General features: G+C 43.4%; 1 protein-coding gene across 3 annotated transcripts in view; it reads left to right on the top strand.

Annotated features, from left to right (window-relative positions):
• The window catches only part of ANAPC5 (anaphase promoting complex subunit 5), a 50,857-nt gene that overhangs the window by 20,226 nt on the left and 13,676 nt on the right, over positions 1-16,955 (top strand). For 2 of the 3 annotated variants that reach the window (XM_011964437.1, XM_011964436.1), the window contains exons 6-11: positions 960-1,061; positions 2,633-2,823; positions 6,975-7,056; positions 7,738-7,827; positions 9,949-10,091; positions 11,187-11,322. In XM_011964437.1, the coding sequence (XP_011819827.1) occupies positions 960-1,061; positions 2,633-2,823; positions 6,975-7,056; positions 7,738-7,827; positions 9,949-10,091; positions 11,187-11,322 (744 nt within the window). Of the gene's footprint in view, positions 1-959; positions 1,062-2,632; positions 2,824-6,974; positions 7,057-7,737; positions 7,828-9,909; positions 10,092-11,186; positions 11,323-16,955 lie in introns of all 3 variants that reach the window. The other variant, XM_011964435.1, reaches the window with a different exon arrangement.

Genomic DNA, 16,955 nt, shown 5'->3' with positions numbered 1-16,955 from the left:
GCCTTGGCCTCCCAAAGTGCTGGGATTACAAGTGTGAGCCACCACACCTGGCCAATAATTTTCTATAATGATATAAATTAACAATGGAATTAGAAATTATTTTTACTTAAAAAAAATTCTTTTTAAGAAATTATTTTTAAATAGAGATGAGGTCTCAGTATATTGCCCAGGTTGTTCTTGAACTCCTGGGCTCAAGCAATACTCCTGCCTCAGCCTCTGCCTCCCAGAGTTTTGGGATTATAGGCATCAACCACCACACCCTGCCCTTAGAAATTACTTTACTTATAGAAAAACTCATCTAGGTAAAATTGGAGTAAAGTGTCTATAACCCAGTTAAATGTAAACATTTAATTTGTAGCTAACTTTCTACATATGTTATATAATTGTTGCTGATATCATCCATATGAAACAAATAAGTAGGGCTGGGGCAAGGCACCTGGCTCCTATAAGGCCTCATACAGGCACTGGAAAAGAAGCAAACACGTTACTTGCCTGGAAGGACCTTACAATCTGGGGTGGGGTTAGATTGGCAGTTTTACTATAGTTTGATAGTGCTACAGGAAGGGTAAATGCAGAGGGCTTATGGGAGCATGGAGGGGCTTTTAGGATCTCACCTCATCTAGAAGGTGACAGAAGCAGGTGGCCTGGAGGATGAGCTAGGCGTGGGCGTGGGTTTGCTCAGCCTTGGGTAGTATATGGCTGGGGAGTGATGGGTGGGAGGCTTGGTGTTTCTGGAAGAAGAAAGTGTTTTCGTATATGGTCAAGAGGAGAGCATGTGGCAGGGTCCACCTTCAGTGTACCTAGAGTGAGGGGAGACCAGCCAAGGCTGGCTAGATGAGGGGCCAGAGCCTGAAGGGACCCCTGTAGGAAAGAAAATAATCAGGTGATGCTAGTTAGTATATCTTTTCATATGTTTATTGACCCTTTCTTTCTACTGAGTTATCATTTTTAAATTTCAGGCTTCTTTGCTAAAGAATGATGAGACTAAGGCCCTCACTCCAGCTTCCTTGCAGAAGGAGTTAAACAATTTGTTGAAATTTAATCCTGATTTTGCTGAAGCGGTGAGTGTTTCCCAGAATTTGTTGCTGTGTTAGAAAGGAATGACAAGGCTACTTTTTTGTTTGTTTGTTTTTGGAAATGGAGTCTTACTCTTGCCAGGCTGAAGTGCAGTGGCATGATCTAGACTCACTGCAACCTCCGACTCTCTGGTTCAAGCGATTCTCCTGCCTCAGCCTCCTGAGTAGCTGGGATTACAGGCATGTGCCATCACGCCCAGCTAATTTTTGTATTTTTCGTAGAGACAGGGTTTCACCATGTTGGCCAGGATGGTCTTGATCTCCTGACCTCATGATCTGCCCGCCTCGGCCTCCCAAAGTGTTGGGATTACAGGCGTGAGCCACTGCACTCAGCCAAGGCTACTTTTTATATTGAGTAGCTTTGCAAATGAGGATCAGCCCATTGGCCCAGGTTCTTGAAGGAAATCATGTTCTTGGCAGGCAAACAACTTGGTATAGGTCACAAAGCTCCTCCCTCCCTCCTCGGGCCATAGGCGATTTCTTCAAACTCTTGATGTTCTCTTTCAGTCATCATCTCCCTGATGTTGTAAAGTTTAGACTGGAGATAATATACTAGACTGATGCAAAAAACTTTGTTTGTTTGTTTTTTTTGGAGACTGAGTTTTGCTCTTTTCACCTGTGCTGGAATGCAATGGTGCGATCTTGGCTCACTGCAACCTCTGCCTTCCAGATTCTAAGTGATTCTCCTGCCGTAGCCTCCCAAGTAGCTGGGATTACAGGCACCTGCCACCATGCCTGGCTCATTTTTTGTATTTTTAGAAGAGATGGGGTTTCACCATGTTGGCCAGGCTGGTCTCGAACTCCTGACCTCAGGTGATCCACCCTCCTCAGCCTCCCAAAGTGCTGGGATTATAGGCGTGAGCCATTGCGCCCAGCCCAAATGACAGTTTTGAGGCTGAAAAGCTCTTTTCCTTTCTCTTCTTTTGTCAGTGTTTATTTTTAAAGTTCTAATAATTACATTCCTTAATGGATTTTTTACTCGGAAAATTTTCTTAAATAGTATTTGGATTTTCCATCTGACTTTGTGTGTAGAAATATATCTAGTTTGCTTCCTAGTAACTGAGATCTGCCTGTTAGGAAAGTTTCGGTGACTCAAAAAAAAAAAAAAGTAGAAAATAATTAACTTAGTAAGCTAGTAAGTCTCAGTGTGTTTTAACTTGTGCATTAATAAAACTTAATTTTATAATTTGTATATTAATTCAGGTTTTAGGATCTTTAATTCTGAACTCTAAGTTTTCCTCAATATTTGAACTAGGTAAGGCCCAGTATTCTCATCTATCACTCGTGTGACCAGTGACATAGTGGCGTATATTTGAGATAAAACTGACACAAATACTAATGGAACTCCCATTTTTAATTTGTGGACTCCCTCTAGGGGGAATGTGTCTTGAAGCTGTTTTATTCTGCCTCTAGGGAGAAGATTAAGCTAAACTATGACCATCTTATTAGAAGGGTATGGTATACACTAGTGTTTGTAGCCAGTGGAACTCTCTGCAGTTGTCTTACACAAGATGTAGTTACAGCATTTAAAATACATTGATTATTTCTTGTTTTAGCATTATCTCAGCTACTTAAACAACCTCCGTGTCCAAGATGTTTTCAGTTCAACACACAGTCTCCTTCATTATTTTGATCGTCTGATTCTTACTGGAGCCGAAAGCAAAAGTAATGGGGAAGAGGGCTATGGCCGGAGCTTGAGATACGCCGCTTTGAATCTTGCTGCCCTGCACTGCCGCTTCGGTCACTAGTAAGTTTATAGACTTTCGTCCTTGCGCAAATTGAAGAAACTGATAACAATAAAAGATCTGCTATTTGGCTGGGCGCGGTGGCTCACATCTGTAATCCCAGCACTTTGGGAGGCCGAGGTGGGTGGATCACGTGAGGTCAGGAGTTCAAGACCAGCCTGGCCAACATGGTGAAACCCCATCTCTACTAAAAATACAAAAACTAGCCAGGCATGGTGGCAGGCGCCTGTAGTCCCAGCTACTCAGGAGGCTGAGGTAGGAGAATGGCTTGAACTCGGAAGGCGGAGGTTGCAGTGAGCTGAGAGCGAGAGCACGCCATCATTGTACTCTAGCCTGGGCAACAGTGAAACTCCGTCTCAAAAAAAAAAAAAAAAGATTTGCTATTTTGTGGAGAAAAGAAAAGGGAAAAGAAATGGAAGAAATGAATTCTGAAATGTTAATTGTGATACATTTTTTAAAAATGTACTTTTTAAAAAGAAGAAAAGAAAGAAACTCATTAACCTGGACTAGTCAGTAACTTCCATAGAGGGAACCTTTTTTGCACTGGAATAAAGCTAATGAAAACCTTCTGTCTAAATAGTCTGCCCCCTAGTGTCACTATTTAACATTGCCATCTTCGTGCCTGGCCTCTTTCATTACCTCTAAGAACAACAGGCCGTTCAGTGGAAAGGAAATTAGGTCATTAGGCCAGAGAGTCCCTAAAGGAGTTTTTGGAGGTAAAAATGGGGATGCAGAAGCTATTTTTCGTATTTCAAAAAGCCAGAAGGCAGTTGTGCCTTTACTGGATGAAAGACTACATAGGCTTACTAAAAGTCACGTTTGCTTTCAGATAGAATTCAGGCCGCTCAGTCAGGTAACACTGGTTTATACTGTTGCCTCGATATGCCTGTGTGTTTAATGAATAGAAATAGGAAAATTGGTCAATTATTTTTTAGTAAATAGAATTAAGTAGATAAAACAACTTTCAAAACATCGAGACTATCTTGGAAATAATAAAATCATGTAAATAATGGCGAAAGGTGGGAAATTACTAATTCAAAGATCCCTTTGCCCCCCTACCTGCCCTGTGGTTTTTTACCAGTTGAGAGAAGTGTAGTGTTTGCTATAGGCATCCTTGAATACAGACTATAGCGTGTATTAATGGGAGTATAGTGTGCACAGTTCAATAATGGAGACGTCTATCCCTTTCTCTGTGTGTCAGGCAGCACCTAGGGAATTCTTTTTATTTCTGGTTGTCAGGTTGTTTTTTTTTTTTTTTAAGAGACAAGGTCTCACTCAGTCACCCAGGCTGGAGTGCAGTGGTGTGATCATAGCTAACTGTAACCTGAAACTCCTGGGCTCAAGCAAGCAAGCCCTCTCAGCCTCCTAGCTATGACTACAGGCATGCACCACAATACCCAGCTAATTTTTTTTTTTTTTTTTTTGAGATGGAGTCTCGCTGTGTCACCCAGGCTGGAGTGCAGTGGCCGGATCTCAGCTCACTGCAAGCTCTGCCTCCTGGGTTTAAGCCATTCTCCTGCCTCAGCCTCCCGAGTAGCTGGGACTACAGGTGCCCGCCACCATGCCCAGCTAGTTTTTTGTATTTTTTAGTAGAGACAGGGTTTCACCGTGTTAGCCAGCATGGTCTCGATCTCCTGACCTCGTGATCCACCCGTCTCGGCCTCCCAAAGTGCTGGGATTACAGGCTTGAGCCACCGCACCCGGCCTTAATTTTTTTTTTAATTATTTTTCATAGAGATAGAATCTTGCTATGTTGCCCAGGCTGGTCTCAAACTCCTGGCTTCAAGCAATCGTCCCACCTTGGCCTTCCAAAGTGCTGGGATTACAAGCATGAACCCACTGGGCCCACCCAGTTGTCAGGTTTTAAAAGGGACACAGACAAGCTGAAGCTTGTGTGGGGAACAGTCTCAGGGTGTTGAGACATTCAAAGCCATATCATATAAGTAATGTGGGAGGGATGTGAGTTGTTTAGCCTGGAGAAAAATGACTTATCCAAGCATGTGTTGGACATCTTTATGTAGTAAAAGGTCATGTGAAAAGAGCTTAGATTGATCGAGGGTATGGCTACGAGAGAAGATTGAGAGCTGGTAAGTAAGTGTAAGTTAAAGGACAAAATATTTCTGCTCATTATAAGGAAACAGTTTCCCCTTATTGAACCCTCTGAGGAAGGCATCAGTGGGGTGCAGCGGCCTAGACCAAAGATGTTATTAAGGGTATTCAAACATCAGATTGATGGTTGTACCCAAAAATGTTTAAGGCGCCAAAAAACTCCATGATTTTTGTGACATTCCATGATATCTTGTAATAACTAACTGCAGCCTCGCCACCTGGATTCAAGTAATTCTCCTGTCTCAGCCTCCCAAGTAGCTGGGACTACAGGTGCGTGCCATTATGCCTGGCTAATTTTTATATTTTTAGTAGAGATAGGCTTTCACCATATTGGTCAGGATGGTCTCAAACTCCTGACCTCAGGTGATCCACCTGCCTCGGCCTCCCAAAGTGCTGGGATTACAGGCGTGAGCCACTGTGCCTAGCCACAAATAATATTTTGATGAACAGAATTTCTTCTTTTTATTTGTAAAAATATAGAGATGAGGTTTCGCTATGTTGCCCAGGTTGTTCTTGAATGCCTGGTCTCAAGTGATCCTCCCACCTTGGCCTCCCAAAGTGCTGGGATTACAGGCATGAGCTAATGCACCCATCTCAGAATTTGTCTATGTTTACAGTATTATCAATGGGTAGACAGCTAATTGCACAGAATATAAACAAGGAAAGGTAGATTTTTATTAATGTGTACATTTTCCTTAATTCCTGATTTATTCAGGCCCAGCCTTCTTTGTTTCTGGTCCTGGATCTATGGGCCTGTGTAAATCTTTGTCACTTAGCTAAAAGGATTTCTTGAAAATCTTTGTAGTTATTTATTGAGCATTTACTATGTACTAGGCACTATTATAGGTACTAGGGATACAGCAGTGAAAAAGAAAAAAAAAAACACAAAACACCCTGTTATAGAGCTTATATCAGGGGAGGTAGGGAATAAACAATGCTAAGCATAGTTATAATATCTCAGGTAGTGATAGGCCAGGATAAGAGGTTAGAAAGTGATGGCAAAGTGCTCTTGTTTGCTCTTGTTTTCCTGAGTAACACTCTTACTCCAGATACATGCATAGATCACTCACTCCTTCAATTTGTAAATCTCTGTTTAAATGTAAAGGTAGCAGATCAGCCATCCTTGATCTCTGCCAACTTAATATTTGAACAGAGATTTAAAGGAAAAAAATATTACAGAAGTGGGAATCCTCAAAATACTTTCTAAAACTAGCTTTGGGCTGGGCACCATAGCTCATGCCTATAATCCCAGCACTTTGGGAGGCCAAAGAAGGAGGATCGCCTGAGGCCAGGAATTGGAGACCAGCCTGGGGAACACAGTGAGACTTTATCTCTTTAAAAAAATTAGCTGAACATGGTGGTGTGAGCCTGTAGTCCCAGTCACTTGGGAGGCTGAGGCAGGAGGATCGCCTGAGGCCAGGAGTTTACCAGCCTGGGGAGCATAGTGAGACTCTTTATCTATTTAAATAAAAATTAGCCTACCAGGCATGGTGGTGAGTGCCTGTAGTCCCAGCTACTCGGAAGGCTGAGGTCTATCGCCTGAGCCCAGGAATTCAAGGCTGTAGTGAGCTAGGATTGCGCTGCTGTACTCCAATGTGGGTGACAGAGGGAGACCCTGTCTCTAAAAAACAAACAAAAAAGTGATTTTGAAAAATGATAAAAGTAACAAATGCACATAGTAAGAAAAAAGTTCAAATAATGTAGGAGGGAATGCCATGAAAAGTAAAATATTATGTCCTCTCCTTGCCCTTCCCCTCAGCAGTGCACCTTTAAAATAAACATCTTAGGAGCAGAGATAAAAGTCTTTGCTTTATGCCCTTTTCGTAGAAATTCCCCTTAGAAGAGACATGTCCTATATTTCCACTGTCAGTGTTTTCTGCTGCTGGGGTTGGGGCATGCCTCTGAGAGAATAAGCCCAGAAATAGTTACAGCTTCCAACCCAGAGACCTGCACTTGGATGACTGTGTACAGATGACTTCCTGCTATGGTTGCTTATGCATGTTTGTGATTATTAATGGGATATTAATGTTTAGTCTGTCATTAGTCAACAGGCAGAGCTCGCCCTGCAGGAGGCAATTAGGATTGCCCAGGAGTCCAACGATCACGTGTGTCTCCAGCATTGTTTGGTGAGGCCGTCCTCTGGTCTTGGGAGTTTTGTTCACGGGTTGAGTTGGCCTTCACAAGGCCCCATTTGAATTGGGTTGTTTTGCAGTTGGAGCAGAGATCTTCAGCAGTAAAAGGAAACAAGTTAGGTGGTCATGGGAATTCAGAAAGGGCAACCTAGCTTTACTTATCTTTCTTAATTCATGACATCTGTGTTGCTTTTGGCATATATCTGGTCTACAAAGTTTAATGCAACTTGCCATGAAAGAAGAGAAAAAACCTTTATCACATTTAGGACTGGCATTAACAAAAGATATATGCTACACTTAGTAACTGGGTGAGATGTAGTCCTGTAATAGCAAAATAACAAAGCACAAGTGGAACACAGAAGCTACTTGACAAGCACCTGAGAATCTTATTTCTCAATTAAAGGCCATCTAGGAGCTTCATGATTTTTTTCTGAAACACCTGGCACTCAGTGGCTGGCAGGTGAAGCAGAACAATGACTCGTTTATTTCAGCCTGGCTTTAATGGTGTTGATATGTTTGACAGGTCTCATTGAGATTCTTGATATTTCTTGAAAGAGTATCTGAGAGGATTCATTTTGTCCCTTTTAAATTCCTTCTTATGACCACATTGATATTTCACTAGAACATCAGCCCATTGCCATTGTTATGATATATTTTGATGATTTCTCTTGCCAGAGCTGGCTTTATGTGCTGGGGCAGAAGAGATCCGATAGCTATGTTCTGCTGGAGCATTCTGTGAAGAAAGCAGTACATTTTGGGTTACCGGTAAGGCTCATCTTTCTGTGCTGTGAGATTGTTTCCATAAATGGTCGAGCCTTTGTCTCTTTTTCTACCCACCTCTGTCATTAACCAGCGATAGATTTAGAATGGGTTTCAAAGTGTGGTTTTATTCTTGGCAGTTTCATATGACTTTAATTATTAATCAGACCACTAAATTCTGTGTGGTAGGTTTTTCTCTGTTCCCTGTATCCTAATAACATCTGTGGAAATTCCCTTTACCAATTTGATAAGAGATTGTTGTTTAGTTTATTGAGCAACATTAATTTTAGCACATAGTCACTTAGAAAAATTTTAGCAAAGGCTTATTTTTAAACCAGGGATTGGTGAACTTTCCAGCCCTTAGGCCAAATCTGGCTTTCTGCCTACTTAGGGGCTTCAGGCTGAGTGGAGTTTACAATTTTAAGTGATTGGGGAAAAAATGAACAACAGAGAAGAAATGTGTGACAGAAACCAAATGTGGCCTGAAAAATCGAAATTATTTACTCTCTGGCCCTTTATAGAACAAGTTTGCTGATCCTTGTTTTAAACAATAAACAAAGCCAGGAACCAATAAACCTGACAGGCAGATTTGTCCTTTCTCGTTTTGAGTGATAGGGAAGGCTGTGAATTATAGTCCTCAATGACATACACAGAGGGACATTGAAAAGACTTATCTGGCCAGCGCAGTGGCTCACACCTGTAATCCCAGCACTTTGGGAGGCTGAGGTGGGTGGATCACCTGAGGTCAGGAGTTCGAGACCAGCCTGGCCAACATGGTGAAACCCCGTCTCTACTAAAAACACAAAATTAGCCAGGTGTGGTGAAACATGCCTGTGATCCCAGCTACTTAAGAGGCTGAGGCAGGAGAATCGCTTGAACCTGGGAGGCGGAGGTTGTAGTGAGCCGAGATTGCGCCATTGCACTCCAGCCTGGACAACAAGAATGAAATTCCATCTCAAAAAAAAAGGAAGCACAAGCATGGAGAACCTTATTCTCATTCAGAAACACCTATTGAAAACTAGACTATAGGCAGTGGGACTGCTTAAGCATTCTGTCTTATGAAGTTTGTGACAGACTTTGGTAAAATAGAAAGTAATTATGTGTAGTAATTTAATGTATACACTTTAAAATCTGGGCCTGGCGCGGTGGCTCACGCCTGTAATCCCAGTACTTTGGGAGGCCAAGGCGGGTGGATCATGAGGTCAGGAGTTTGAGACCAGCCTGACCAGTATGGTAAAAGCTTGTCTCTACTAAAAATACAAAAATTAGCCGGGCGTGGTGGCGGGCGCCTGTAGTCCCAGCTAGTTGGGAGGCTGAGGCAGAAGAATTGCTTGAACCAGGGAGGCGGAGGTTGCAGTGAGCCAAGATTGCGGCACTGCACTCCAGCCTGGATGACAGAGCAAGACTCCGTCTCAAAAAACACCCAAAAACCAAAAAACAAATCTGTAGCTTGTCCTTTGATTCACACCTGGGAAAGAAACTTATACATACAGAATTGATTATAATGACAAAAGTGGCTCCTTGAACTAAGTGTAGGCTTAACTACAATTTTTGCCATGAATTTAAGCTGGCATTTTTTAGTTGAGCTTTCATCCTTGAAGATGACACCAAAAGTTAATGACAAGATAATTTTGTTGCTCATGATAGGCATCCTTTTTTGATCTCCTATTACATATGTGCACAGCACTGTTTGACATCTATTATTTCATTGTAATCCTTACGATAATTCTTTATGATAGGTTTGATGCCCATTTTACAGATGAGGAAGCTGAGGCTTAGCTAAGAAGCTAAGTGACTGGCCCTAAGTCACACAGTAAGTAGCAGAGGCAGTGTTTAAGTCCAGGTCCATCTAATGCTAAAGCCCTGCTGGCTCTTTCCCGTGTACCCTCTGCCTCTCTCCCAGACCCAGTTTTTCAGGAACACATCTCGTATGGATCAGGGTTAAGGCCAGGTTATAGGTACTTTCCTTTTAAATAGTGCTGTCACTGTGCATGTGCTGAAATGTGAAATCCACCACATTTCTGAAGAGCAAAACAAATTCTGTCATGTAATCTCTATCTTGGGTCGTGGGTATATCTGTCCCCTTAGTACCTCGCCTCCCTGGGAATACAGTCCCTTGTTCAACAGAGAGCTTTTGCTGGGAAGACGGCAAACAAGCTGATGGATGCCCTAAAGGACTCCGACCTCCTGCACTGGAAACACAGCCTGTCAGAGCTCATCGATATCAGCATCGCACAGAAAACGGCCATCTGGAGGCTGTATGGCCGCAGGTAGGTCTCCCAAGGCCCTGGGAGTGTAAATCCTTTAGAGAGAAGCAGGAGCTAGCAAACTGGTTCTGTGAAAGGCCGTACATACAAGATTTACCCGCCTTGGGCAGACGTTGTTCCTGCAGGGGATTAGACAAAATGTTTTATAGTCTAAAACATTTTGTATTTTGCACAGACTGAAAAGTTTTTTCCCATGCATGTTCCTTCTTACTCCTCCCAACCACTCTGTGAGGTAACGGGTGGGTGATCTCCATGCTGGGAGAGTAAACCAAGGTTCACACATCTGATCTACCCGAGATTGCAAACGCAGTTAACAAGTGACAGAGAAAGGACTCAAACCCATGTCATCTGACTCCAAGCACCGGGCTCTTCTGCTCTGTGACAGGAACCTTTCTTCCTGTTCATAGCAGGCATGATCCATGGTTGCTCTAGTTGAGTGTCACCTGAACCCCAAAGCTATTATGTAAAGAAACTTGCTTTTCTGTTAACTGAGGTGTTTTCTGTGGAATATTTTCAGCTTCTTGCATACTTTCCCATTTAGCCACTTTTAGCCTGGAAGTAAACTTTGTTGCGGGATTTTAATCCTGGAGTTCTGTTGCTACCTCACCCCTCACTTAGACAGTCTGTTTCTAGGAATTCAGTAATGAAAGGAAGTGCCTTTTTTTACCAGTCTTGTTTTTGTATTTCAGATAATTTTTTGGCACGGTGTGCTCTGAAACAGCTGCAGACACTGGCCACTGCTTACATTGCCAGAGCAGCCTGTGCCAGGATGGCATCGGGTCTGAATTCACCCGTGAAAACTAATTAACATACTATGACTGCAGGGACCATGGGGTGGGGGCGGGGGGATCTGGGAGCACGCACTCCCAGCTGTGCCCTAACCACTACGTGTCTCCTCGCGCTGCACATCCAGGATGCTTTTCTGCTTTTCTTATCCTGAGGGCAGGGTTGCTGGCACTGCGAGGCAGCTGCTCCCAAGAAAGCCAGAGCCTGTGAGGTGTTTGACTTTACGCCTCCACTCAAGATAGCTGACGGGCATGGCCAAAGGGCAGCCAGGTCTGCTGCTGAAAGGAAATCCTGTTCCCTCTCCCCACCCAGCACCATGGCCCTGCAACAGGCCCAGATGTTGCTGAGCATGAACAGCCTGGAGGCGGTGAATGCGGGCGTGCAGCAGAACAACACGGAGTCCTTTGCTGTCGCACTCTGCCACCTCGCAGAGCTACACGCGGAGCAGGTAGGCAGGTGGCTGGGCCCACGTGCTTCTGGGGCAATGGAGGCTCTACCATTTCTCTCCTCTAGTGCTTGAGGAAAGCACTGGACACGTCTTGGACAGGTCTGCTCAACGATGTGGCTGAAAGAGTGAAACCCCACCAGTGGAAGGGGACCAAGTGTGGAGTCTGCAAAGTTGGTTGAATTTGGGGTCTTTTTTTTGGCATCAGTGAAGGGAATTCTAAGAGGTCAGCCAGTTTCATGTAACTAAGGAAATAAATAGGATTCTTTGACATTTAAGGTAGTAGAGGTTTGTGTGTTTTAGGAGAGAGGAGAGTATAATAGAAGTATAGCTGAGATCATAATAACTAATGTTGGTTGTAAATTTCTTCTGTGCCAGTCCCTGTGCCTATTTTATGTGTACTGGCTTATAGAATCCACTTCATAGGCTCAGGTTTGTTGTTATCCTTGTTTCACAGAACTAAAGACTGAGGTCGTGGGAGCTAAATCCTGTATCCAACACCCATAAATGTCAGAGGCAGGTTTCCAACCTAAACCTGGTTGACTCTAAAAAAGAGCAGTGGGAATGGGACATAATCTTGATGACTTCCAGCCCAAGTAATCTGACGAGATTCTCTTTATATGGGATCAATTAGTGTATCTCTTCTGCTACTGTAGGCTTTATCTTCCCTTTGTTCAAAATGTCTTCTTTCATGGGAAAGAGTCAGGGAAAGCTATTTTATCTAAAGCCCTCCATCTCACTAAACGCTGCCGTGGCAATCCAGACGTTTCCTTGATCATATTTTTCTCTTCCTCTTTGTGATACCTGTTACTGTTAGATTGCATCATAATACTCAATATTTCCCTAATTGCAGCCTAAAGATTTTTGAGTGATTTCCACTCCTTTCAAAGGTCTAGAAATACTTCCCTATAGCAAACATGTTAGCATTTTACAGTCTCTTACATGGCTGTGTAAACTGAGGGGTGGATGGGCCCTGACTGATGGGTTCCATGGCGCCTTTGCCAGCTGGTTTCTTCCCGTGCCTGGGAAGCACCGCCTGTGTTTTCTGAGGTTGAAAGGGCTGGCTGGTTGCCTTCCCCCCGGGAATGTTGCAGGTCTGTCTCTCGCTTGTCTTCCCTCTTTGTGGCACTGGCACCTCTTTAACATCACTTCACTTCCTTTCCTGGTGCCATGGATAAGAGGAGCATCTGGTAATGAATGAGTTGGTGAACATATTGAAGTATTTAGGTGTTTTTTTTTTTTTTTTGAGACAGAGTCTCTCTCTGTCACCCAGGCTGGAGTGCAGTGGTGCGATCTCGACTCACTGCAAGCTCTGCCTCCCGGGTTCACGCCATTCTCCTGCCTCAGCCTCCCAAGTAGCTGGGACTACAGGAGCCCATCACCATGCCCATCACCATGCCACCAGGCTATTTTTTTGTATTTTTAGTAGAGACGGGGTTTCACCACGTTGGCCAGGATGGTCTCGATCTCTTGACCTCGTGATCCACCCACTTCGGCCTCCCAAAGTGCTGGGATTACAGGCATGAGCCACCATGCCTGGCCAATATTTAGTTTTTTTTGAGACAGAGTCTTGCTCTGTCGCCCAGGCTGGAGTGCAGTGGCGCGATCTCGGCTCACTGCAACCTCTGCCTCTGGGGTTCAAGCAATTCTCGTTTCTCAGTCTCCCGAATAGCTGGGACTACAGGTGTACACCACTATACCCGGCTAATTTTTGTATTTTTAGTAGAGATGATATTTCACCATGTTGGCCAGGATAGTCTCAAACTCCTAGCCTCATGTGATCTGCTTCCTCAGCCTCCCAAAGTGCTAGGATTATAGATGTGAGCCACCGTGCCTGGCAAAATTATTATTTTTTACTATTAGAATAGAAAACTACTTTTCAAAAACCTTAGTCTTGGTTCAGTTCTTTTTTTTTTATTTTTAATTTTAAATTTATTTTTAATTTAATTTTATTTTTTTAAGAGGGAGTCTCACCCTGTCACCTAGGCTGGAGTGCAATGGTGCGATCTCAGCTCATTGCAACCTCCACCTCCTGGGTTCAAGTGATTCTCTTACCTCAGCCTCCCAAGTAGCTAGGATTACAGGTGTGTGTCACTACACCCAGCTAATTTTTGTATTTTTTGTAGAGATGGGTTCTTACCATGTTGGCCAAGCTGGTCTCAAACGCCTGATCTCAAATGATCCATCCACCTCAGCTTCCCAAATTGTTGGGATTACAGGCGTTAGCCACCGTGCCCAGCCAATTTTTAATTTTTTTTGAGACAGGGTCTCGCTCTATCACCAGGGCTGGAGTGTAGTGGTGCAATCACAGCAAACTGCAGCCTCAACCTTTTGGGCTCAAGTGATCCTCCCACCTCAGCCTCCTCAGTAGCTGAGACTACAGGAGCATGCAACCACACAGTTAATTAAAATATCTTTTTGTAGAGATGGAATCTCACTATGTTGCCCAGGCTAGTCTCAAACTTCTGGGCTCAAGCAGTCCTCCCACTTCAGCTTCACAGTGTTGGGATTACCACATCCAGTGTATTTTTTATTTTTTTAAGAGATGGAGTCTCACTGTTGCCCAGGATGGAGTGCAGTGGCACAATCAGAGCTCACAGCAGCCTTGAACTCCACCTCAACCTGCCCAGTAGCTGGGACTACAGGTGCACACCACCTCACCCAGCTAATTATTTTAATTCTTGTTTCTTAGAGATGGAATCTTTCTGTGTTGTGTTGCCCAGGCTGGCCTTGAACTCCTGGCCTCAAGTGATCCTCCTGCCTTGGCCTCCCAAAGTGTTAGAATTACAGGTGTGAGTCACAGTGCCTTGTGGCTCAATTCTTTAGCCTTGTAACTTTGTCCAAGGCCATTTGTTAGAATTTTGTGTTTTTTTCCTGGGAGTAAGACCCTAAAAAGTAACCATGCTCTTTGGGTCTCTATTAGTAATGCCATCTGCATCACCCTTTCACCTCTGGGCTTAGGTGAAAAACCTGCTGATCCAATCATTGTTTGGCTTCAACAGCCAGGGTGTGTTAGGAAGCCTTTTAGTACACAACTAGAAGGTAGCTGCCTTTTTGTTTTAAGTCAGTCCTTTACCCCTTTTTTCATCTTGCCTTAGATCTTTCTAGTTTTAGAACATCAGCCATGTGGATATATATACTTACTGGGCTGATGACTGTCACATTTTTAATTAGACAAGTTAGACTCGCACCTGTGAAATTAAGTTTGGCCAGCTGCAGAGAAGGCAACCCTATCATGAGTCTCCAGTTACTCTTTTATTTCTTTTGTATCTGCTTCTGAAACTTTCCTCCAAGTCAATTTCATGGTGCACTTTGTTTTGTGGTATGGGAGTAATTGGGGTTTTGGTAAGCCTATAAATAAGTTATGGAGCTCAGAACTGCTTTCTGAGCTTCCTCTTGCAACCCAGAGGAAGTAGAGTGAATTCTTTCTCTAAGATAACCATTCTCCTTTTCTCTTTCTGTGTAATTCTAGCTCATCTTATATCATTTCTCTCTCAGTCTCAGGAATTGTAGGCCACAATGGGAATGTTTTTGGGGGATACTGCAGGATCTATATCCCCATGCCCGACTCTGTGTGGCAGTCATGAAAATAATTGGTGAGACTGGCCAGTTAAAATCACAGGAATAATGATCTTTTGTTGTAATTCAATGTAATTTCTGCTTATTCACTTCAAATAAAAGTCCACTTGTGGCCTGAGCTTCTATGTAGACAAAAAGAGCATTACCTCATGAAAGGATTGAGACACATTGAAAAGATTTCAGGATCAATAAGATAAACCTCCCAGCTGGGCGCTGTTTATCTTTATACTTGTAATCCCAGCACTTTGGGAGGCTGAAGCAGGCAAATCACTTGAGCTCAGGAGTTTGAGACCGGCCTATGCAACATGGCGAAACCCTGTATCTACAAAATATACAAAAATTAGCTGGATGTGGTGTGTGGTGGCGCACGGCTGTAGTTCCAGCTACTAGGGAGGCTGAGGTGGGAGGATTACTTGAGCCTAGGAGGCAGAGGTTGCAATGAGCTGTGATTGCATCACTACACTCCAGCCTGGGCAGTAGAGCAAAACCTTGTCTCAAAAAAAAAAAAAAAAAAAGATAAACATCCCAACAATATAAGAGTATTAAAAAAGTGATGAATGTATATTCACAGAAAAAGCGTGGCCCAAAAACATGAAAACATTTCAATCTAGTCATTGAAATTAAATTTAAAGCAGTTAAGGTACTACTTTCACCAATTATATAAGCAAAGATACTTCAGTATTAGGGGAAGAAAAGCACAGAGAGTTTTGGTATGAAAGTACTTGGTACATTTCTATAGGGTAATTTAGTAATATATCTCAAGGAACTTAAAAGTGCCTGTCATTTCTACTTCTAAGGTTTTTTGTTTGGTTGGTTGGTTGTTGTTGTTTTGTTTTTGAGATAGAGTTTCGCTCTGGGGCCAAGGCTAGAGTGCAGTGGCGTGATCTCGGCTCACTGCAACCTCTGCCTCCTGGATTCAAGCAATTCTCCTGCCTTTGCATCCTGAGTAGCTGGGATTACAGGCACATGCCACCACGCCTGACTAGTTTTTTTGTACTTTTAGTAGAGACGAGGTTTCACCATGTTGGCCAGGCTGGTCTCAAACTCCTGGCCTCAAGTGATCTGCCCTCCTTGGCCTCCCAGAGTGCTGGGATTATAGGCGTGACCACTGCATCCAGCCTACTTCTAAGGTTTTATGCTAAGGAAATAATTGGACAAGTATGCAAAGCTATGTGCACCAAGATGTTCATTGTAGCATTTTTTAAATGGAAAATATTAGAAATAACCAAAATATCAAAAACTAGGAGATTATTTTCATGTACCATAATTGATTTACCCGATAAAATACTATGATGATATAGATCTGTATTTATTGACATTGAAAGATTTATTCATTCAACAAATATTCATTAGATGCCTACCATGTGGTAAACAGTGTTATAAGTAATTTATAAAAATATATGTAAGCCGGGCATGGTGGCTCATGCCTGTAATCCCAGCATTTTGTGAGGCTGAGGTGGGGAGATCACCTGAGGTCAGGAGTTCGAGACCAGACTGGCCAACATGATGAAACCCTGTCTCTACTAAAAATACAAAAATTAGCTGGGTGTGGTGGTGTATGCCTGTAATCCCAGCTACTGGGGAGGCTGAGGCAGGAGAATTGCTTGAACTTGGGAGGTGGAGGTTGCAGTGAACTGAGACCACACCACTGCACTCCAGCCTGGATGAGACAGTGAGACTCCGTCTCAAAAAAATATTTTTGGAATAATTATATATTTTCAGTTTATGTGCATAAAAGAAGCATGGGAGATATGCCACAACATTAATTGTGATTATCTTTTCTGAGATTAAAAGTAATTTGTCACCAGGTGTGGTGGCTCAAGCCTGTAATCCCAGCACTTTGGGAGGCCGAGGTGGGCAGATTACGAGGTCGGGAGTTTGAGATCAGCCTGACCAACATGGTGAAATCCTGTCTCTACTAAAAATACAAAAATTAGCTGGACATGGTGGCGCATGCCTGTAGGCCCATCTACTCGGGAGGCTGAGGCAGGAGAATCGCTTGAACCTGGGAGGCAGAGGTTGCAGTGAGCCGAGATCTCGCCATTGCACTCCAGCCT

The sequence above is a fragment of the Mandrillus leucophaeus genome, unplaced genomic scaffold (genome assembly GCF_000951045.1).
Source record: "Mandrillus leucophaeus isolate KB7577 unplaced genomic scaffold, Mleu.le_1.0 Scaffold7, whole genome shotgun sequence".
NCBI lineage: Eukaryota > Metazoa > Chordata > Mammalia > Primates > Cercopithecidae > Mandrillus > Mandrillus leucophaeus.
Note: the sequence above shows the minus strand (reverse complement) of the source record. Positions and strands in the feature narration are given on the sequence as shown.